This window comes from Sturnus vulgaris, chromosome 1 (genome assembly GCF_052056855.1).
Source record: "Sturnus vulgaris isolate bStuVul1 chromosome 1, bStuVul1.hap1, whole genome shotgun sequence".
Classification (NCBI taxonomy): Eukaryota; Metazoa; Chordata; class Aves; order Passeriformes; family Sturnidae; genus Sturnus; species Sturnus vulgaris.
In genome coordinates this window covers 63275727-63299572 of record NC_142243.1, presented here as the reverse complement: position 1 = coordinate 63299572, position 23846 = coordinate 63275727, and the positions used below count along the sequence as shown (strand labels likewise).

General features: G+C 38.6%; 1 protein-coding gene across 1 annotated transcript in view; it reads right to left on the bottom strand.

The window, feature by feature from the left end:
* COL15A1 (collagen type XV alpha 1 chain) overlaps positions 1-20765 on the bottom strand; it is a 124456-nt gene extending 103691 nt beyond the window's left edge. Inside the window, exons 1-2 of the mRNA XM_014877467.2 lie at positions 20621-20765; positions 20419-20501 (exon numbers count right to left, since the gene is read on the bottom strand). Of these exons, the coding sequence (XP_014732953.2) occupies positions 20419-20501; positions 20621-20631 (94 nt within the window). The 5' untranslated portion in view covers positions 20632-20765. The remainder of the gene's footprint in view (positions 1-20418; positions 20502-20620) is intronic.
* Positions 20766-23846: the final 3081 nt, after the last annotated feature.

Below are 23846 nucleotides of genomic sequence, written 5' to 3'. Positions count from 1 at the left end.
TTCAATGCTGACACCAGAACTGCTGAAGATAATAAAACCAAATACTTCTTCCTTGGCCATAGACTACAAACCATTCTAACACAGACTGGAGCCCAGTGTTGCATGAGGGTGGAATGGAGTACACAGGAGAGGATGACATTGTCAGTGCTGCTTTGAAGGATCACCTTCCCAAGAAATATGATGTTTTGCTTTCAGTTGGCACACTGTAGGGAATGCCATATATATCAGCCCATTAGAAGGGTTAAAATACTTATCTCCAAGTAGGTCCATCACATCTAGGAACTTCAAGGCTAAACAGGCTAAGCCAAAGCTGATTTGATTTAATAATGTTCATAATTTGAATGGAAATCTGGAACAGATGATCTTCAGAGTTCCTTTTCTTCCAACCTGTATTTCCATTATTTTGTTTTACAGGTAGAAAATAATCTTTTGTAGCTGCCATTACTCACTGATACGTCACTGTGAATATTACTAGGATTTTAAAGAGAACTAGGAGGCAACAAATCCACTATGAGAATGCTGTGACTATATTGCACAAACTTCAATGCATGTACTTGAACCTGCTCTACTGATTTGCTAACGAAGTAACAAGACTTCAGAAAAGTCTTGGAGGAGCAGAAGAGTGGTAGATAGCATTTCTTCTGAAGAAACCTCTACAAAAAGGTTTATAGAGAAGCACATGGTGGTGAGAGGGAGCTGTAAGCAACCAATTCTAGGAAATTGGATGAGTAGGGATTGCAGTAAAAAGGAAACCTGGAAGATGTCACAGTCTCCTGCAGTGCTGTGAGAATCCATGCATGGTAAATGCCAAGGCTACAAACACCTGAACATTCACACAGCTCTGCTTGCCAGGTATTTTCCCTCCTAATAATTTATATGAACACAATCCTGGAAAGTGTAGACTGGAAAGAGCAGCTTCCCAAGTTCTGCCTCTATCAGTTTCAGAAGATACTGGACATTTTCAAGCCTCTTCTCAAGGTACCAGTAGGCTGCAGGATGGTGGTTTTTAGTTCAGAATGGCACTTAGGGATGAGCCTTTTGGGATATCATCCCACAGACGTTGAGTACTCATGTTCTAAAAAAACAAGGAATACTCAAATATTCTCCTGAGCTGTGGCTATGCTGTCTACTTATTCATGACCATCTCATTATTAGAAAAGTAATGTGACATTTCCAAAACAAATATCTGACAATCAAAACTATGGTGTATTCAACAGGCTGAACATCTTGGTGCTTTTAAAAAGATGATAAAGTTTTCCTCTGTTATCTGATGATATCCCCACAGTTTTGTATTTTCTGGCTAAATTTATGTTTAATTCACATCTCACTGAAGTGTACCATAGCTACAGCGAAGGAATCCTATCCAATATCATTACTGTGAAAAGTTAGCAGACATCCTACTGATAGGCAGCAGTAGCTCCCTCAAAAGTTAAGCTAGTGGCTAAAGGATTTTTGCTTAAAAAGTGAATTAAAAGCACCTTTGTATGAAGAGATACTAAAATAGATATTTCTTAGACAGACAGGTTGCCCAGCTCCGTGATACTGGGTAATAGTGGATCTAGTTGTTACTGTGCTTCTTACAGAACGGATTTATCCTTCTGTAATTCTTTCATTTGACTGCAATCAGTAGGAAATCAGACTTTTATTTCATCACCCATCATGCACACTGTGGAATAGATCATATAATGGAAAATATTTTCAATGCAGCAGGGAGGGGTTTTTTATAATTAACATGCTTGATATGGTGGTATATTTACTAACAGCACTCTAAATTATATAGTCCAGAATATTTTGCAGGAGCAAAACATGACAGACTTTAATAGCATTTATGTTAGCTTTCCTTTCACAAATATTATTATTTTAGAAGAACTGTGGGGTAAAATTTTTCTGTTATCTTGTTAATAGTAATGTGTCTATCAAGCAACTCGTCAATGTTAAGAGTCACTCAGTGATATGGGACTTTTGCTGGTTACAGGATATAATCTTGGAGAACTATGGTCTCAAAAGCCTTGGAATAGATACCCCTCTGACACCTGCAACAGATAAAATAAAAAAGAGCAGATGACCAGGCAAATACCTTTTAAAAGGACTATAAATGTTTTAGTCTTTGAAACAGGATTAAAGAAAGCACATGGAGAATGTGGAGGAAGAAAATGATACAAATAAGGCAAATGTTACAGTAATAAATACATACCCTTAAACTAGAAACTCCCAGAAATCCAGCAGAATCTTACTGAAAACATTGCAGAGTATCATTCTAAGCAAGTCTTGATATTACAATACTCTGACTACTTTTGCATTTTAAGCATATATTGTCATTTTTAAAAAGCCAGAAGTGAGCCTAGCAAATGTAGAGTAAAACTACTTGGCAAGAATTTACCTTCTTGAGATAAACCAGACTGCATGTCAGCACCCACCCCTGAGCTACTAGGATTTACTGTGGAACTTAACATATTGCAAGGGAGAGACAGGGGATCTCTGAGATGTCTCAGTGTCTGACTGTGATATGATTTGTCTTAAAATTTATTTTTATACAGCTCAGAGGCAGAATACCACAGAATTATAGAACGGTTTGGTCTGGAAGGAACCTTAAAGATCATCTTTTTCCAAACCTCCTGCCATAGGCAGGGACACCTTCCACTAGACCAGGCTGCTCAAAGCCCCATCCACCTGATCTTGAACATTTCCAGGGATGGGGCATCCACAACTTCTCTGGGCAACCGGCGCCAGTGCTTCACCACTCCCACAGAGAAGAATTTCTTCCTGATATGTAACCTAAACCTACCCTCTTTTAGCTTAAAGCCATTCTCCCATGCCCTAAGACTAAGTGTATTTGTAAAAAGTCAATCTCCAGCTCCCTTATAAGCCCCCTCAAGGTACTGGAAGGTGCCATAAAAGCTTCTCTCTTCTCCAGGCTGAACAGCCCAGTTCTCTCAGTCAGTCCTCACAGGAGAAATGCTCCATCCCCCTGATCACCTTCATGGCCCCCTTCAGGACACCCTCCGGAGGGTCTTTGTCTTTCTCATGCTCAGTTTTCCACTTTTGAGTATTCTGGTTGATCGTAGACTGTGATGAAATGATTGAAACACTGAAAGTGGCATGCCTTTGGTCTGTGTATTTTTTGTCTACCTTTAGTCATCATAGAAATGTTTTCCCTTTGATTACCTGCTCTTTATATAACTTATTTTAACAAAGCCAGCAATAATAATATCCAAACATCTTGCCCAGGCTTTCTTAATCAAGCTCTACAGCCATAATAGTGTTAAAGAAAAAATGTTATGTAATTTGCAGTACATGGCACATTTATCTCCTTTGAATGCAATTAAAATTGTTTGTACAACTTCTTACATAATGTAGAAAGACAAATCAGCTCTCAATTCTTCCAGTTATTTCACACTTCCTATATAAGTCAACTAAGGGAGACAGAAAATGACATCTTACAGACTTTTGGTTGTCTTTATGCTTATTATTAATAAAACAGAAGGAATCAGTTACTTGGCGAATTTCATGATATTGTTTTTCATTACAGATTATAGAAATAGAAGAATTCAAGACCAGTCAAATAAAATTGCTCTCTGATATTTATAAAATTTTTCATTTAAGACAATTTTTCTCCTTTCTTCCTCAAGGCTCAAACATTTATCAGAACTTCTGAAAACAAAATTTTGCCACAAATTCACAATCTCTCCATATAAATTGTTGAAAATGCTTTCTCTGATTTCGATCTTTTATGGACGTTCTTTTGATCTTAACAGTTTTCATAAGGTTCCTGGTCATTTAAAAATATGTTGCCTGTGTTCAAAAATCTCTATGTGTTTGATACAGCAGGAAATCCATATTCATCTATATAATTAATAGCATTTCTTATAAAGCACTCAGAATTATGTTGGACAATCACTAATTGCTGTGCAATGAAGGCATCTTCCAAAGTGTCTTGACACAAATTTTGTCGACACCATTCCAGTGTCCACTGAACATTTCCAGCTCAAACACAGAATGACTGAAATACTCATTAGGCATACATTGCAGCAGTTTGGTCACATCCCAGTCACTAATGGGCAAAGTTGGAAAGAAAATTGGCAGCATGCAGTAAATTCCTTCTGCCTTTACTCTTTTCTCTGTGCAGTTTCTGTTTTCAAGGCAGTGATGGTTCTTCATGATGCTACTTTGGCTTTATCACACTGTGTGCTGGTTTAGGATCCAAGCTTGCAGAAAACAGCAAAGATTTCAACCCCTCTGGCTCCATTTTTCCATTGCTTTTGTATTCATTTCAGCATCCAGCTTGCCTGAATTTTCATCTCCAACACTAAATGCCACATAGACTACTCCTGTTATTCAGGTCCATTGCTCTGATTTCTTTTTCCTAATTGATCTGAGGAGGATTTTCATAATGAAGTGAGTTTTTTAAAAAGCCTGCTGATTAAATATTTTTGGAAGACATGTTAGTGCCAATGAACTTCTGCCAAAATATTATCATGCTTCTTTTGACGAATCTGGCATACTATGTAAAATCAGATACCAAACATAAAATTGTAACTGATTTTTTTCAATTCACATAAATATCGCAAGTTCAAGCTCCAGGACAGTTCCATAATACAGAAATCCCTATTTTTTGACTGACACAGTGTTAGGAGTTGGACTCCTTGGAACCACAAATGAACTAAGAGATGCTGGGACATCTTCTAAGGGTTAGGAACATTTCATATCTTACAGAGTAAGTGGGGGAAAATTGTTGAGAAAATGTCAAAGTCTCACTTTACATTAAGAAGAAACACAAATTATTATTGCTATTGTCATTTCTAAGAGTGTCAGAAATGCCTAAGAAAAGCAAATATTGACTTTATCTAGAGCTAAATCTACAAAAAGCAGATTCTGTAGCTCAGTCTCACTTCTGCAGTCTTTTTGTAGAGAAACTTTTAAGTGGGGAAAGCATAAACCTTTTCAAGGAAAGCAAAGGTACAAGCTAAAAACCCTTATTATGTTTAATCACAGCAGGTTTCCCTTGGCCTTGGCACAGTTTCAAATGCAAGGATATATCCAGCAGCAGTTGCACCAAATTTGGTCTACAATGGAAGTAAAAGAGGTAAATAAAGTCCTCAGCACAGCCTCAGCAGGTGCCAGCTGTTTTTCTGCACACTGTGAGCCATACTCTGTCAGCAACAAAGAAGACACCCTCTTGCTACCTCACAAGACATCTGTTTGCTTCAGTCTTCAGTGGTGGCTGGTGCCCAAGTCAGAGTACAAGAAAATGAGTAATTGTGGAATAGACCGCCCACTGGGAAAATTAATCCTTCAAATCTTGCAGAATCCTTGCATCTTTCTACTGGTCAGCTTGTTCCTTGAGGAACAAGAGCTGTATTCTTTCCATGTTTTAAAAAAAAAATCCTTGTTTTAAAAAAAGTCATGCTGTGGAATGTATTTTAGCATCTAGTGTTCATCCAAATTAATGTTCATTTCCTTTAGTAGTAACTGGAGACCATCTGCTGCAACCAAACACTGTTAGAAGTTGACAGATATCCAAAGGCAGTTTTCCCTCATTAATCTCTGTAGATCAATGGCTGCCCTCTGTGTCAGACTTGTGTATCTTCACTCAGGGTACATGGAACACCTCCCCTCACAAATGTGCTGGTTTATGGCCAGGGGTCAGAGGTGTTACAGAAATGCTTAAGAAAATAAAATTATTTTCCCTACACAATACATTGCAATCAACTTTTCTGGAGAACAGCTACATTCAGCTACTGCAAAACTGCCTTCACTTGGCTGGAGTTCAAAATAATCAGGAGAAAAAGAAGACAGTAACAATACTGAGTTCAGAAAGCAGAGGACAGTTTCTTTTGAAATGATCCAGACTTCAAAGCATCACTCTTCTACACACACAGAACTATATGTTTGAACAGTTGGCTGTAGCATAAAAAGCTTTAATGTAGAGAAAGAGCAGACTGGAAGCAGTTAAAAATAGCAATTTCTCTCTGAACAATGTGGCCATTCCCATATGCTATTCCCAATGTACAGTTTAATAGATGACAGTTACAATGGATTTGGTCAGTACCCTTGGCATGGAAAAAACCACCATGATCACAGACAAAACTGATCTCTGAAATATGACAGTTTTTGGAGTTACAAGGCCACTGGGTTTTGTCAGACAGAGTAAAGAAACCTTCAAACCATCTTTTTTTTCTTGTCTGCCAAGGAAGGAGGTTCTCAAGGAGCACATGCCATTGTATCTCTCAAATTTCTTCTGTTGCCCATATTAAAATAATAGACACAAGCCAGCAAAACTAAAACCAAATTATTGTTATAAGAAGGCAACATGATTTTCTCTAGACAAAATATCATACATCTAATGGTGAGCTATAGTACCCCAAAATCATTATGAGTCGCACACAGGTCTCTCGAGGCTTTCTTGTTGGAAGTTATTATAGTTGTTACCACATTAATTATTATTTTTATTAGTTAAAATGGCAATGCAAATTCAGAAAATATCTGGTTCTCTGCTTTGACAAATAGGCATATTTTTTCTCAATGTGTAAGCATGAATAGGTCCATAAAAGCATGATAGAGTGGGGAATCCCAGGACCCAGAAAGATTTCATATCATCATCATCATCACCATCATCACCATCAGTGACAGAGTATCTTCTGGCTGTGAAAAAGAGTAGGGTTTTTTTGCATAGTGACATCTCTAAGCTTTTCAATCTCCAAATCATACGATGCCTGTGCTACTGTGGGGCTCTGCCCTGCACCACAAACCCTCTCAAACCTTCTTCCATACCCCAGGAGAGACAAAGTTCAAACAGTCCAATGTTCAATGTGCATCAGGGGTATCCCATAGGACCATCTGTTAGGGCTTAAATCTGCACCATTCTGCCATTTCTATTACAAGAATTGCTGCTGGAATTTGCTTCTCTGCAGCAAAGGCACCTAATAGGCACAGATTAAGAATAATAAGGAAACTTCCTGAAGTGAAAGTCTGGATCAGAAGCTCATGCAGTGTAACTGCCATTCTCTCTGAGACAATTTCAGACACCATCCAGTATGTAATCACTTCAGCTGTAGTAAAAGCCAGGAGGATCTTTTTTATTCTGCGTCCAGACAGGAAACCAAGACAGTGCTCTCCACTATATGTTGAATCTTCATTGCTCTGTGACAGTGTAGGTCTCATGCTTTTAACATTCCCTGTAAAAACAGTTCTAAGAAGCCACAGCAGGGCTTTCCTTCCCTTCTTCTTTTGGCAGCTGCCTTTAAACTGAGGATCTTGCCTTTGGTCCGTGCCTGTGTTATGTTACAGCTGGCTAGTCCATGTCCAGCCATGAGTCCTGCTGACTCAGACCCAGAGCTTTACCCAAAAACTTGTATTCCTGGCTTGACTTTCTGGCTTCCTCATCACTGTGGACTTGTGCAACGATGCAGATTCTTGGCTGAACTTGGCTACCATCAACAAACATACTCTGATCATTTTGCTTTCTTTCTGTGGGACTGTTGGTGGGGTCACTTGTTCAGATGTTTGGCTTCCTGCTCTCTGACCACTGCAGAGCAGCCTGCCTTTGGTGCTCTCTGACAGTCTACACCTGCTGTCAAGAAAATGAAAACTACAGCAACATCTTCCCAAGTATATTAAGAGCATGCATATATTCATGACATGGCTTCAAAGTGAAGAAAAACCATGAATGAAAAAAAAAATTCATGTAATAGAGTGTCAAAACTTTCTCTATATAGAGAAACATGTAATGTGTAATCAGATTAATAAGAAGACACAAAGAATTTTCTAAGTCCAGTGATTTGTAGTCTTCAAAGACAGAATTCTGCCAACTGATTCTTTGCAAGGTCACATGTCTGTAAAACTTTGCGTAATGAGAAATACACATAAGAATTTATTAGTGATTTATATCACAACTAATCCAGGCCCAAGTCTCTTCCAGCAGAATGATTTCCAATTAGGGAAGAACACATGTATTTGTTTCTGAGTTAAAATTAGGAGAGAGCAATATAGACAATGATAGTACAATTGTGCTAGGTTTTACTGCATTTTATGGATCTTTGGCCGCTAAGGGAAGAAATATGCCTTTGTTTTCTTGATCTTGCAGCATACTCTTTTTTGTTTATTCAAGCCTTGATACTACAGGGCTTTAGAGAGATTAGCTTTTAGGAGCTGAATAAAGCACCAGTTTTTTAGCAAGGACTAGTTGGTTTTAAGCTTAAAATATCCATTAATATTGCAGGTGGAAACCTCTAATAATTTGCAGTGATTACCCTAAATTAGGATGCTGTCTATTTTCTGTGACATGCATTTAGCAGGAATAACACAGAATCAGAACAAGAAATCACAGCTTAACTCACAGAGTCACTGACATTCTAGAACTCTGGCCCATTTAGGACAGTCTTCTGGGTATGAATTTTATTATTTTTTTAAGTTTGAGGCAATCCTACCAGATAGAATAGGATAGTTGTTTAAAATAACTAAGTCCAGGTAACAAATTCTGTCTTGGAGTTAGGCAGAGGGGAAATTTTCCTCCATAGTCTTCTGTATTGCAAAAATGAAATTGCATGTCCACAGGACATCCAAAAATGCAATTGGTCCTATGTAATATATTGATCTTGCGAGTCATATAGTTAATATGACAGCTTTTCATTTTCTTTTAGAAATTTTCTTTTAGAATTTTCATTTTTCTCTTTAGACATGTGTCCATGCTCAGGTGTGTTTTGGTTTGAGAAGTACTTCTTGAAATCAGAGACTTGCCTTTTTATATTGAGAGTTTATCTTTTGCATTAGTAGAAGGAGAACAATTCAGGAGCAAATGCCATCACAGCCATGACAATACCAGGTTTGCTTGTACTAATGCAGAGGTACAGTCTGCCTCTGTCCCAAACTGCTGAAGTTTGTGACTATGATCAGTGACAGGGCCCTTCTGAGACTGGGGGCAAACAGCAGCTGAGGAGGATGGACCACAGGGCTTGTGGTCAGTGTAGCCTGCCTGACCATGAGCCCCTGAAAGATCAGAGAGCAAGAAGGCACTTAAATTTCAAAAACCTTTCACCTCTACTCTCTTGGACAGGGAGGACAAGAGCATTGCTTAAAGAGCCTCATGATCAGCAGGACCATGAGGAAAGATGAGTAATCATAAGGTTACAGTAACACATTCCTCCGTTCTGCTCCAAGATTGTTTTCCCAAAAGCATTCTACAGAACTTCAAAACAATACAAAATGAGAAGCAGAAGTGGAAATTGAAAGTGAGGAGAAAGAGGGAAATAGAGAAATAAAAACAGAGAAAGGGAAAAAGGAAAGGGAAAAGAGAAGAGGGGAAAAGAGGAAAAGGAAAAAAGCTAAAAATGGAAAATGAAAAGGTTATATCCTTTGACCTACATTTAGACAAGCATATGAAGTAGAAAAGTGTGATTTGATTCCATACAGATATTGGGTATTAGTATTAACAGCCTATCAGCTCTCTGATTATTCTAATAAGGCTCACAAACAGCAAGGGATTAAGACAGCCAAGCACTATCCAGGTCTTTTAATATTAACTATATTCATTTTCCTCATCTTTGACTTCCCTTTTCTGTGATCATATTACTGAGAATGAGGCTCAGAAACAAATTAATTATGTAAATTACTCAATTTTAAGTTTCCTTTCTAAAAATCACAGAAAAAAATAGTTTACAAGAGCCCTACAAAAGTAATCTAGTCCAATCTGCTGCTCAGTGCAGAGCTATCCTGAAATATAATGTTGCCAAGACCCCTATCTAGTCAAGTTTAGAATACTTGTAAGAATGGAGATTCCACAAACCCTCTCACCAATTTCTTCCAGAACTTAACTGCTGACATGAAGCTTTCTTCCCCCACATGTTCAATCAAAATTTCCTTTGTTGCACCTTTTGATTGCTACTCATTCTTTTGCTCTTTTTTGTCCTCCAGGAAGAGTCTGCCTCTGTTATCTCTACCACCATTCAAATAGTGGTGATGAGGAACACATCATCACCTTACTCAGGAGTGGAAACTTTTTGAGGTACGAGGTGGCTGAAGCTGTTAAGAGAGACACCTAGGATCAACAAGTCAACAATAATAGAATATTGAACAGGAACAGCTGAGAAAATGGTGATATACCAGTAAAGAGAGAGAGAGGATGTTAAAAGTAAATGCTGTACACTGCAGGGTATTCCAGCTGTTTAACAAAACTTTCATCTTCAGATGAAGAATGCCTTAAGTTTCTAAACTGCAGCAAGACATGTTCAGTTTGGGAAATCTGCAGATAACTTAATTGTGACCCTCAATCTTTAGGCTTTCCCTGCAACTTCTGAGATGCATTTTAAGTAAACTGGCAGTTGATAACTCTTTGTTTCATGACCACTACAGAGGTAGAGAACCATCTGAAGCCCATCAAACTGATCCACTTGCATTTCAGGACAGATACAGGCATTATGACCAAGTTCCTCTCTGATCGTTGTGCAGGGGCAAGAGGATGTGGAGACAAGTGCTGAGTGTGTCCCTGCCTCTTCTGGTTTCAAAATGCAAAGTTTGCTCCTTCTAAAGGTCGAAAGAAGTTGGAGGCACACAGTTGTCACAGCTTCCTCAGCAAGGAAATAAACACTACTTGTCAACCACTTCGATGATGGTGTCCTTCTAACAGACTGCTCCACATGAATTGTCCTTCATTTTTTCAGTCTGCATTGTTTGTGTTGCACTGATCTAAGTTTAGAGATTTATCCATGAAGAAACAACAGAGCTAGGTATTCAGACACAAGAAAACCTTTTGTTCATATCAGATAAACATGTCACAGAGGGATAGTTAATATTTCCAAAATACTTCAGTGTATGGCCACAGTATTGTAATTACACACAGAACAGGGGACAAGTCAAGGTATTCATGCAAATAGTCTTGCTTTGCCTGTAGTTGCTTTAGGCATTTGTACCAAAGCACATATTTACTATGAGGTTTTGTTCTGCGGACTGTATAGCAGCTAAACGAGACAGTAGCTTCATTTAAATGTTCTTTATGGAAATTCTGCAGTGTGTCTGGAAACAATATATATTGGAATAGGACACTTAAGATACGAGTAGCTTCAGTAGCTTCAGAGGGCTTGTAAGCGAGTATTCATTTAACACTCATACTGTAAATACTCAGGGGTGTCTGCATTAACTCCTAGCTGGAGCACCAGTTTTATTCCCACTTCTTTTTTTAATGAAAACTTCTTTGTTGAACAAGTCAAACCTCATGTGAGCAAAGCAGTAACAGAGTTGGCACAATTCCATTCTGTCTTTTAAAATTCTGAAGGGGAAGTGTAAAAAAGGAGCTACAATGCTTCAGGTCACCAGTGGTTTGTTTATTTTTCCACTGAGAAAGCATCCTTGAAATTTTATGAATGTTTAAACTTGCACTGAACACCACCCCCACTTCCCCACTCATCATATCTCTGGACTAGGAAGTTGCCATGTGGTACTCATTTGTCAGATTTGTATCTCATGATAGATATGTTTCACTATAAGTGCATCAGAAAAAAAACCCCTACATCCCCAAAGCCCCCCTGAAAACCCAACATACAAAAAAATCCAATAAGAAATACACATGTAGAATCAAAACCTTGATTATAATATAAGGCCACCTTAAGCAGTACTTTGAGTTCAGTCAAGTATTGTTTGGTAAAAACAAATAGAGCTATACATTAATGTGACATGTTTTATAGAACACTGAAAACTAAAACTCTTTGAGATAAGTGTTTTTACATTAATACTATTTCACTACAATAACTAATAGGTTATTTTGATCAAGAGCCAGATTTTTTCAGCTGAGAAAACTTTCAAAACGTGTATGCGTTTTACACCTTTCCTGTAATCGCATGTGAAAGGGACTAAAGACAGAAACCAAAAAAAAAACCCAGAAAAACAACAAACCATGTGTGTTCAACCACATTCACGGCTAGCCTGAACAGGATGAAATGTTTGCTTGTTTTTTTACTATGAAAAGCATGAAAGGGTTTGAGTCATGTGTACCCATCCCCACAAGCACCGCAAAGTGGCAGCACTACTGTGGAGCATTCATTACAGACGAGTGGTTCCGCCTCACCAAGTCAAGAGCTGTGCTGGCTTGGCAGAATGTGGAAACAGATGGAACTGGAGCAGCCTTTGGAAAGCTGAAGATTAAGAAAAGCCAAGACTTTGGCCCTTTGAGAATAAAAAAGCATCACACTCGCAGTGTATTAAGTTAGTCCGTAGCTAACCAAAGTGGGATGGCAGAAGTAAAAATCCTTGCTGTGGGGAGACACTGCTCCCTCACACCTCCTTCTGTGAGACAGCCACTGCACTGGCAAGAAGGATTCCTGATCAATGGATATTTTGGCATTAGAAATTCCAAATACGAGAGGATTCCTAGAAAAGCCTTAGGTTTTGCATAATTTTCCTGTCAGTTTGCTCGGTAGACCACCATGTACACATTAATGCCTAATAATTACTCAAGCTACCAGTATATTTGTTTCAATAATCCACAACAACTCTTTTACATCTGAAGATTTGCCTTCTTATGCAAAATGCCAGTGTTGAGCCAGAATTTTTCTGTGGGACAGAAAGAAACACAGGGTAAAGCAGCAACAACTCTAAATTAGTATATTTCAAGAAATGTTGTACCTGCAGTGTATGCTTGACAGCTGTTAGTTATCGAATTTAGATACTATGATTACAGTGTATATGCATAATGGTGGGGAAGAAAGGGCTTGATGCATACTGCCACCTGGTTCAGGTTCTTTGGTACCATCAAAGAAGAGAAAATAATAAATTTAGAAAAGCTACATGGTTTTTCTCCAACCCTAAACAGATCTACTCTTTCTAGTTGCCTGTTTTTCCCACGATCATGGCTCACAGCTCAAGTTGTAAAATTTTTGAAGGGATCACTCTTGATTGTGGGACCAGACTCTACCTGAGATGTTCAGGGCTCAGTCTATCACATCATCCATGCTGTGAAGGAAGATGTTAAGGGGTGTTGGTCTCAGTATGCACCACAGGGCAGCACACTAATGGAGTGGTAACTGGCACCCAGTAATTGCACTTCATGCCACTGATTACACCCTTCAGGCCAGACTCTTGTCAATACCCATCACTGCCCACTCATCTCGCCCTTACTTCAAGAGTTTATCTGAGTGGATGTTACAGGAGACTGTGCTGAAAGTCTTGCACAAGACCACAAATCAGCTGTTTTTCCTCACACACTGAACTAGTAATTTCATTGCTGAAGGCTATGAGACTCCTGGGTAAGATTTTCCCCTTCCCACTTATGTGCTGACTACTCCTGGTCACCTCATACTTACTAGAATGGCTTCCACAATTATGTGCTCCCACACCTTCCCAGGAATTGAGGCCAGCTTCTCAGCCTGCAGATCTCCAGACCCTGCTCCTTGCTCTTGAAAATAGGAGTGACATTGGATTTCTTTCCATCCATGGATTCTTCTTCTGATCACCACAATCTTTCAAATATTGTATTCCAAAGTTCTATCTCAATGATATCAGCCAGTTTGATGAGCCCTCATGGATGTGTCTCATGAGGTCCTGTGAACCTGCACATATCAAGTTGATTTCAATGTCCCTTCTCTCAGTCTGCCTCGAGGGAGGGACTATTCATGCCTTCAGACTTTCCCAGTGGGCTCAGTTTCCTGGAGGGAAATCTAACCAGTAAAAAGTGAAGCAAAGAAGGCGTTGAGTACCTGGGCTGTTTCCATGTCCCATCACCAGATCCATTGCCCCATTTCATTTTGCAGCAGATCCACATTTTCTCTAATCTTCTTTTTGCTGCTGGTGTACCTGTAAAAGCCTTTCTTGTTGCTCTTCTCTTCCCTTGCTAAATTTAATTCCAAATGGGTTTTGACTTTCCGGAGCTCATTCCCATACTCTGACAGTGGCTCTACATTTTTGCCGTGCTACTTGACCCTGTTCCCAACTCTCATATATTTCATTGTACTGTTCCAGTTTACTTATATGAAATATCACCAGAGATGAATCAGAGCTTGGATGTCACACAGGTTTATGTTCTGAAACTGTTTTTCAGCAAACCTCAGTTACAGGCTGTTCAAAATACCCACAGCTTATAGGAAATTCTGAAGCATGTCTTGGAGCACTGTTCTCTCAAGAGTCATCAACTTACTCTTTAGTAGGCAGCATAAAATTAAAATTATTTCTAGGTGGGTTCTGTTCTGCTTGAGTTATGCTATGTGCATCACTTGTAAGAGGAGCAGTGATTATAAAATACAACGAGTAGTGACAGATGCTATAATGCAGTCTTAGACACCAACCACCAAAACAGTACAGAGAAAATCAAAAGCTATATTCAGCTTTCCAAAGAAGCAGAGCCAGACATCATGGCTATGTATGGAACTTTGATTTCACAGTTCAGAGGAAGATATGTCACAAATAGGACTGGAAGTTAACCCTACCTGACGAGTTACTGTAGTAACTCTTCACAGCAAGAAGTGGATTCAGTGGCAGCAGAGGAGGTAGACCCAGAGTCATGAGACCCAAGAGGTTCCCAAATATGGAATGAAATTGCTGAAGCCTTTAGTTGTTAATATTTTGTCTTGTGTACTAAAGAGGAAGCAAAAGACCATGAGTGATGGGGTAGTTCATACTCAAATCTCATTGCTGAATCACTGTTACCAGATTTAGGCTTCCAGAGATTGAATGTTTGGAATAAAACACACTTGAGTGCCTCCAGAAAACCCTGGTTCTTCTCAGAACCCTTCAGGAAAACTTGGTACAGACCCCAGTTCTTCTCAGACTGGGCTGTAAGACAGTCACAAATGATTTAAAATACTGCAATTATTTTTCAGGACACATTCATCTCTGCCAGTTGCTTTTCCCAAGGCTTTCTGACCAGGAAGTATCCTGAATAATATATCTGTTATTTCACATTGCTCATATTCAAATATGTGAAAACTGAGGTTTGCTCATTTTACTCATTCTTTGGGAAAATTCTACCTGCATTTGACTCTCTGCAACATCTGTGAATTTTTAAGTTTGGGAGCAGGAGCGGCTGGAGATGGGAAGGTTTCATGAAAAGAATTACCCACAGTCTAAATTATTGGGTTGTTTTGTTGTTTTATGAACCTGCTGTAATTGTGTGGGTTGGCCAAATGGGAAAAGATTGAGGACTTAAAATTAATGATGATAAATAGACATAGTCTCTTAAATAGTTACCATTAATGACAGCCTAAATAGAGCAATCAGATTTCAGTAAAATGTAAAATTTAATGTCTTTCTAGCCAAGGCACATATGCGTAACTTGGCAAAGCTGCTACATGAATTCGGTCAAATATGAGATACCACTACAAGAAAAAACAAATTGATCCATGGTTAACACAGCAAAGGAAAGGGGAAGAACTCACAGCCAAAGGGACAGGCAGCCTCCAAACCAAGCATTTGATCTCATAATTAACATGTTAGAAATATATTCTTTGGAACCCTTTGAATATACCAAACATAAGTAATTCAGTCAAATCATTCCTCCTGATGCTCATTTATTGAAATGATTCTTCAAATCTAAATGCAAATGGCAAATGCAAGCACAAATGTGATTTTGAGTTCTATTCAAGATCATGGAAACAACTCCCTACTCCAGACTTCCATGTGCCCAAGGACGCCTCCAGAGAGGAAATGAAGACAGTTATTATAACACTATATCCACCCCAGCTGGTTTCCTCTTCTGAGGCCTCAAAAAAAAAGCTAAAAAACATATTCTGTTGCCTGGTAGAGTGGCTTAGGAAGCATGTAGTTTATTGTCCAAGAGAATTAACATGTAGAGAGTGTTACACAGTAAAAGAATCTATTTAGAAAAGTGACAGAATGGAACAAATTTTCTAAGTCAGGTTTGCTCTACTGGTGTTATCAATCTGTTCAGCTACTGGAAGAGATGACCCCAACTGAAACCAACTGATTTTCTGTTGTAAATTACTATGTTTTGCATAGAAAGGCCTTTTATCAGCTATGAAATCAGGCTCGGCTCCACATTAAAAGCATGCACAACAGCTGGTGACAGCTTGAAGACGTGCCTGAAGGATCACAGTGGCTCATTCAATTTAAACTCAATTGCAGTTTGATGATGTCCAAATGCTCAGTCTGCTACAAGAGGATTACAATGCCATCTGAGCTCTCTTTAAGGAGGACTCTGCTTTATTGTCACTGTAATTGTGTCCTGTCTCTGGAAAGAATGGACTGAGCCATCCCCATCACAGGTGTGGTTGCACACATTTGACACTCAGAGCACATACAGCAATTACTTGGTAGAAAAAAGATTTTAGACGTACAGACAAGTTTGTTTACACTCATTATGTCAGTTTGCTGTGGAGAGAAGTTCTTGTTCACTGCTTGTAAGGATCACACCAGTTGATCATCATCCTATGAAAGTCAATAATTCAGGATTCCTCCATTAAACTCAGTGGGTCAGGAGTGCAAAGTTTATGTCAACAGCCTAATGACAGCCTTTCTGTGTACAGAGGGCCAATGAAAGAGACAAATATTTACTTTATGTAAACTATTGCTAAGCATGTTACTTAGGCCAAGAAAGAGCTGTTCAGCTTGGCTAATAATAAAACCCAGATGTCAAAGAGAAATTTGTAAAGCTTCTTTTAGAGCTCATAAACATAACATAAACTGCAGAACCACACACATTTAAACATTTTTTTCTGTATTTTGTTGAATGCAGGCACTGCTTTGACTGTAAGGAACTGAGAAACACTGATAACTGCCTGGATAGTCTAGAGGAATAAATGTCACTTCTGCAAGAAGCCAGAGCAAGTCCCAGGGAGGAGCCTATCACTCAAACTTCAGTAGGGTTAGCATTGAGATTTTCTAACTTTAGGTCTGTCCACAGTTTGGGTGCCAGCATGTTCAGGGCTGTGCTCTGGGTTCTTTCTGCTCACTAAATTTGTTGTTGAAGAAGCAAATCATGCTAAAAGCAGCCAGGGTAATCAGTGTAAGTCGAGATACATTATCAGGCACAATTAAGGGCCAAGTACATGCACTGCAAGACAGTGCCAGATAAGATAAGACAGACCACTCTTTTATGAGCAGATAGATACATGCTTAATTGTCAATTGAACATAAGCAAGTGATGAAGTATTTCATTAAGACACTAACATATCTTCAGTCCTCCTGCACAAATCCAAGAAGAATAGGGTACTATATTTGCATCATTTTTGTGAATACGAGAGAAAACCTGCAGAAGCTCTCCGTGGTTCAAATGACACTACATTTGGGTGAAGAGGAAGAAAACATTTTATTCCTCATCTATTTGCACATGTGCCATGCTAGCTGCAGTGAAATGGACTAAAATCTTTCAACAGAGATAGTAAAATTCATCATGCTAACTCTGAGAAACTGCTGAGATTTCAGAACTCCTGTCCAGTTTCACTCTGAAACAACATCACATTATTTCTTAAAAGTTTTGTTGAAATAATGACCAAATCCCATCAATTTGCAGACCATGCAACTGAGTTTTAAAGTTCTTAATTAAATATTTCAAAACTTTAGATATTTGTTTTACAACTAGTCGTTCATCACTTTAAATATAAGTTTTTATATACTTTCTTTTTTTGGCTATTTTCTGTTTTATTCTACCATGAAAGCAGTAGCCAGGTATCCTAGGACTTGGAAATGAAAGCAACACTTCTACTAAAAGAAAAAATGCAACATCTCACAAGTTTACAAAAAAGTTAAACTAGAGCCCAGAAACTCAGCAATTTAAAAGACTGTCATCTGGATTTTCCCCCTACAACTTCCCATCATTCTTACCCACCCCCTCTGTCCCCTTTTTCTGTCTAGGAAATAATCATAACTAGACAATTTCTTCAAGAGAAACAAGACTTGGTCAAAACATTTTCCCTGATAAGAAACTAAAATTTTCTGACTAGTCTTTCTAGTATCTCTCCCAAAGTCATGAAAGAGCTCAAGCCTTCTGCTGGACATCTGCTGACGCTTTTATTCTGCACCCTGCTCCATAATTCAGTGCTCCCCTGAGGAAAACAAGAAGACAAAGATGTTGAAGGCAAAGATGGCAAATTTTTCTCCTCTGAACTCTGAGGGTCACTGCTTTGTTTTCAGGTTTGTAAAAGATAAGTTACCCCTTTCCCATCTCTCAGTGAATGGATCAATTGCTGAACAATTTTCTTGCCATTATTTAAACATCTCAAGAACATCTCAATGTATTTTCCCCTTTTGCATGTAGCCAGCACAAGGGTACAACAGAAAGCACCTGCACTGATCCTCTAAAATCACATTGACTCGTTCACAGTTTCTCTGTCATTTAAACAAATTTAGAGATAAAAATCTGTGCTATGGGTAGATAGAGCAGAGCTAGGCTCAGAGAAGCAGTGCAGCACTGCTCACTGGGCTGGAGAATCCTAGAAAGCAGTAACCTAGAAGGAGACAGTGACCAAAAGGACACTGGATAAAGCACAAGTTTAACATCAAAAAGCCTGAATACCAGAGGGCCAATTCATCACTCTGCGTCTCCAAATATTTTCATATTAAATACACAGTTTATTTCTGTGCACTCTACTGCTAAAAGGAACTGTGAGAAAGGAAAATGAGGTTATTTCTCCAATAGTTATACTGAAAGATTTAAAGTATGAAACTCTTCTCTTAAGTTACAGGTAGACTTTATAATAGTCATGTATTTGCAGCACCAGAAGGAAAGGAATATTATTCCTGTCCCTGGCATTCAACACCTGATTTCAGAAGATGAAATAATTTAAACCAAACATCAGGAAAATATGTTGTGTAATGGAAAGCATGAGACCTCCATTATGTCAAGCACTTAAAAATCAGATGTGAAAAAATGTAGTAAACATTTGGGAACAGGAGCTTTTGTATTAACAGACAAATGGGTAGGCAATATTAGGGCAAGACAATCATGAAAGAACATATTCCCAGAGCAGCCTCCAAGTCTCCAGTGACCTTAGGACACTTCCAAAACTCCACTTGATCTTCATTCATGGTAAGGTTAGGAGTCCTTCCAGCAGCAGTATAATTCTGCACTGGAAGAAACTGTCCAGAAACAATAAGGATTATCTTTCCTAATTCTGACATCTGATCTGACTTTCACAGGTAGGATATTAAAAAAAAAACAAACCAACAGGTCTTCAGGTAATAGAAACAAGCATAGATCCACCAAAAAAGAAGTTGTGCATCAAATAAATATTTCCAGTTTTTGTCACTTTACTTGCAGTTCTAATAATCTTCTGTTCATTAAATTGTGTATGCCAAAATTTGGTTCTCTCCCATTCAGACCTCTCTTGTGCAGTGTCATTCATCAGCTCAAGAAAAACATTTTCACCTGATGCAACAAATCTGCCTCCAGTGTAGAGACAATATATTATATAACAGTCACCATTCAGATATAAATTTTTAAATTCTAAGAGCTGGTTTCAATTTGTTTCCTTAATTAATTACATATAATATACGGCATTACATGTTTCTCATTTGTACCTACAGAATTTTCTAGTGATAACTAATCTGTGGCTTTTTCTCCTACTGAAATAACTACCTGGGGCTGTGGTTTTTGGATGCCAAAGTGTCAGTGATCTATGGCAGTGTCAATTAAAAAGGCAAAAACCAATCTGAGTAACATTAAAGTCTTCATGTGTGGTATCTACTTCCCACCAATACTTTCTAATGCTCCTATCATACAGTTATCTCATATTTACATAACAAATTCCGACTATTTTTGTACAAGAGCTGAAAAAAAGATTTCTGGTGTAAATATCATCTTTCCTAATGGCAAAGTAATATGTGAAGCTTTTTCACTTTTCTCAAAATTACATGTAAAGTTTTAAATCAATGTTCTCTCTCACTAGTTAAATGTAAGGCTATGCCTTCCAGAGATGCTGAGGAATTTGGCTGTGTTACAAGAACGTATGATCTGAAATTACAAAAAGACTTTTCACTGAAAGTCCACGGAGACTGGACTGGTAAAACTAAACATTTAACTCAAGAGAATAGAAAATCTCAATTTGTTCAGACCCTTACCAGGAGAAATCTCTATGCACTGGAACAAGCAACACATCTATGTCTTTGCACTCACACCATGCCTGGCACATTCCTGATACACCCACAGTGACACATACATCTATCCTAATTGTAAAAACATTCAGTATTCTGAATTTCTTTGAAGTACTTTCTGTTAATTATTACACTCTGAAGATATATTGAGAAAGCAGAAATGATAGACTGCCTTGGAGCTGGAGAACCAATGTATTTATACACCCTCATCCAGAATGAATGGGAATTTAAGCTCCGAACTCACAGCAGCTTTCCTATATGAAATGATGAACAGTAAGCAGCAGAGAAAATGAAGATCTGAAAGAGCAGAGTCTCTTTCCATATTAGGAAAGCAAATCTTAAAATTCACACTTACTCTCAATTTATAAACATGATTTGGAGAAGCCTTACCTTCTATGATCTGAGCTGCTGCACCAGCATGGATTGACAAGCCAAAGAGCAGTAGCGACAAGTCCCAGGTCCACCAGGCATGCCTGGAGCAGGTGTGCCAAAAAAATATAAGGGGGGAGGGAAGAATGAGACCAAAAAGTGTAACACAGAAACACAAGGGGGAAAAAAAGAAAAAGTGAAATTTAGAAGCAAGAGTTCTTACCATGAGAGCATTTTCTGAAAGTCAGTTGAAAGAACTTAAGCAAGGAAAAAGTGCAGTGCACATGAGTTTTATGCTTATGAAAATAAGAAATTAATAAAAACTGGAGCCTGCTGTTTCTCCTCCAACGTTCAGACACAAGTGGAACAAAGGCAGCACTCAGGCTCTCTGTGTGACTCACTGCAATTCACTGCTCCAGCTCTGAAATCTGACTCCGCGTAGACTTTCCTGTCGGACCACTGCCGAAAACTTCCTACTGTACTTATGGATGGACAGCCCTTAGTGCTGTGCACCATCCCAGCGCTGTCACATCCAGCCCTGTCCTTAGCTGCAGGGTACCGTGACAGGCAGAGCTTCTCCAGCTTCCCCTCCCGCTGCTGACAGCCTCCATTTCTCCAGTAAAACATGACCCCCAGCATCCTTCCACCCAGCCTTACCCAGGCAGTGATACACATTCTCATACGGGATGGACATTTCTCCTGCCGTTTTAGCCTAACTTCAGCAGAAGCAAATTTGAAGATATGAGTAAGACAGAGCAGCAGCAGTTAAATGGCAACGAATGCCTGGTGCTCACACCTGCACTGGCTTACAGATTTTGTCACCTACAGAGACATTCTCTCGTATTTACAGAGATTTACACCCTGCATGTAGTTTGAGAGTGTGTCTCTCCCTCAGCAGCTGTATATATCCGTGTCTGCTACAGAGGTCCTGTAGCTGAGCATTTCTAATAGTTTCCATTAAAAGTGTTATTTCACTCCTCCCTCTTAACTCAATGAAAAGCATTTTTTTCCCACTTGTAGTTCTTCAAAGCTAGTATGTACCCAAGGAAGAAATTCTGCAAGGATATGCTTGAAATTAATCAGACAATTTTTAAGTCATTAGATGTTTAACAAAGGCTGCAACTGTCACTTTTTGACTGGGGCAGGAGAGAGCTTGGAAAGCTCTGCATATGGAAAGAGACCAGTTGGGTTTTGGTAGATCTAGGCTGGAAACTGCTGAAGATAACCTTAGGAAAGTCAAAACTAAAGATGGATTTACCTAGGATGGGAAGTGGAAGACCAGAGAAAAGTTTTTTGCAGTAATGAAAGAACAATTTCAATCAATAAACAAAATTAGGAAAAAAATTCATTTTACTCTGAATAAAGTGTTTGAGTTTGGGGGTGGTGGTGGTGGTGTTTAGTTGGCTGTTTTGGGGGAGGTTTTTTACTGGGTTATTTTAGTGGGTTTTAGTTGATGCAGTTTTTGAGGCTTTTTTTTTGTTTTTTGATTGCTAGTTTGTTTATTTATATTTTATTAAATTAGGAAATACAGAGGTTAGGGCTTTAAAATCTAGAATCTTAATTTTACCCCGGACTCCCCTTTTTGGTTAGAAACCACAAGTCCGGTCTCCCCAGGTATACCTAAGTAAGCCACAGACCAGTATTATTTGTTATTCGCCTTCTCCATAATGACAAGGAACAAAGGGATCAAATTATATTTTAATCAAGTGTCTTAGTATAAATACACAGAGTTTTATCTTCTTCAGAGGACAAAGGGTCACTCTTTTTCAGTCCCATAGTTCTATATCAAGACTGGAAAATGATTTAATCGTTCACCTTTTCTACCTGAGGCTGTCATCTCTTTGCTTTCTTGCTCCCTGAAATTTCTCCATTGTTACCACCAATCACACTGCTTACAGGGACAAACAAATGTTTGTAACATTTGGTGAAATCATATACAAAACCCTTTTATTTTATGCATTTATCTTGCATGCTAGATGTATGTTATCCTAAGAGAAAATACTAAGCTTTTAAGCATTCATGGCAAACTTATTTATATACAGCCTGGATCACTTCCCCATTTTTTTTCAGGCTTGATATTTAACAATAGCTACCAAGAGCCATTATTAGCCCTGTTAAACTATTTTTAACCATTTCCTTCCTTTGGTAGGAAAGAAGGAACTTTCTGCCTCTTTATCCACAAAATGTCAGCAGCTTACCTTCATAATCCTTCCTGTTGCAACAGAGTTTTTATTCAGTATATATGACCAAAACATATGTCTGCCTTGGCATCTTACAGTAGACTAACATATTTAAGAGACAAATGTAGAAGCAGCCTCTGGATTTATAAAATTTGTAATGAATTTTTACAGTATACACAGCAAAGACTTAATTATTGGATAGATTTTTTTCCTCTGATTTTAGAAAACCCATAGAAATTAAGGAAGTAATAAACTATTCATGCAGATGATCTACATGAAATGCTGCTAACAGTGCCTTTAGTTTCCTCTGGACATTTTAACATGGATGTCTGGCCAATGCTCAACATTTCAATATGGGATAAAGGAAAACAAGACAGAGCATGCTCTTGACCTCTGCAGTCCATTAGTTTTGTATGGATGGCTGTGGAGGAATCCTTAAATGGGGAGAGTTTATTACATCCACTCCTGTAGGTCATTGGGATTTCCTGAGTTTCTAGTGCTCATTTGTAAGCCCAATAAATACTGAAGTACAGGCTCTCTATGTCTGCTCTATCCATCTATCCATGTATATTTTGCTCCCCACAAGGGCAATGACATTTGTACACATCCACTCAGTTTTAACCTTGCTGTTTGTCTTGCCCATTTCAAACACAGCACTATTCCTTTGAATTAGGACATCTGTGTTTTCCTTCACTACTGTGTCCAGCTGTCTGCAGCTAAACCAGACTTTTTCTTCTTGTTAAAAAATCTCCATTTTCCAGGCAGAAGTTTTGTTTATTTCCCCTAGCTCTATCAACTGATTACACTCCTTAAGGCTCCAAATGGCAGCCCACAATTCTGCTGCTGCAGTTCTTATCCATTCACTGAGTTAGTCTGGTTGTTGTTATACTTCTTATCAGAGGGTGTTTTTTCTTTCCTGCTGACTGCAACACAAATTTCTTAGCTGCACATTTCTATGCTCTATAATTGTAGGATATAAGACTCATAGGAATATTCTTGTGCAAAGTTAGTGTTAGAGAAGCAGTCTGGACCAAGGCCTAAGTGAGTTAAGAGCTGCACTAGAAAATAATAAAAGATTTATCTTTTGCTTAGACTTCTCCTGAGCATATACAAATAGTTGGCATTTACCATATCCTCTGGCAAGGAGGTCCATACCTCAGTTATGTATTTCATAAAGAAGTCTCTGCTTCTTTGTTTTCAGCTTAGGTCCTCCTGATGTTCTTTGATGCCTCTGAGTTCTTGTACTGAATAAGGTTCACTCAATCTCTT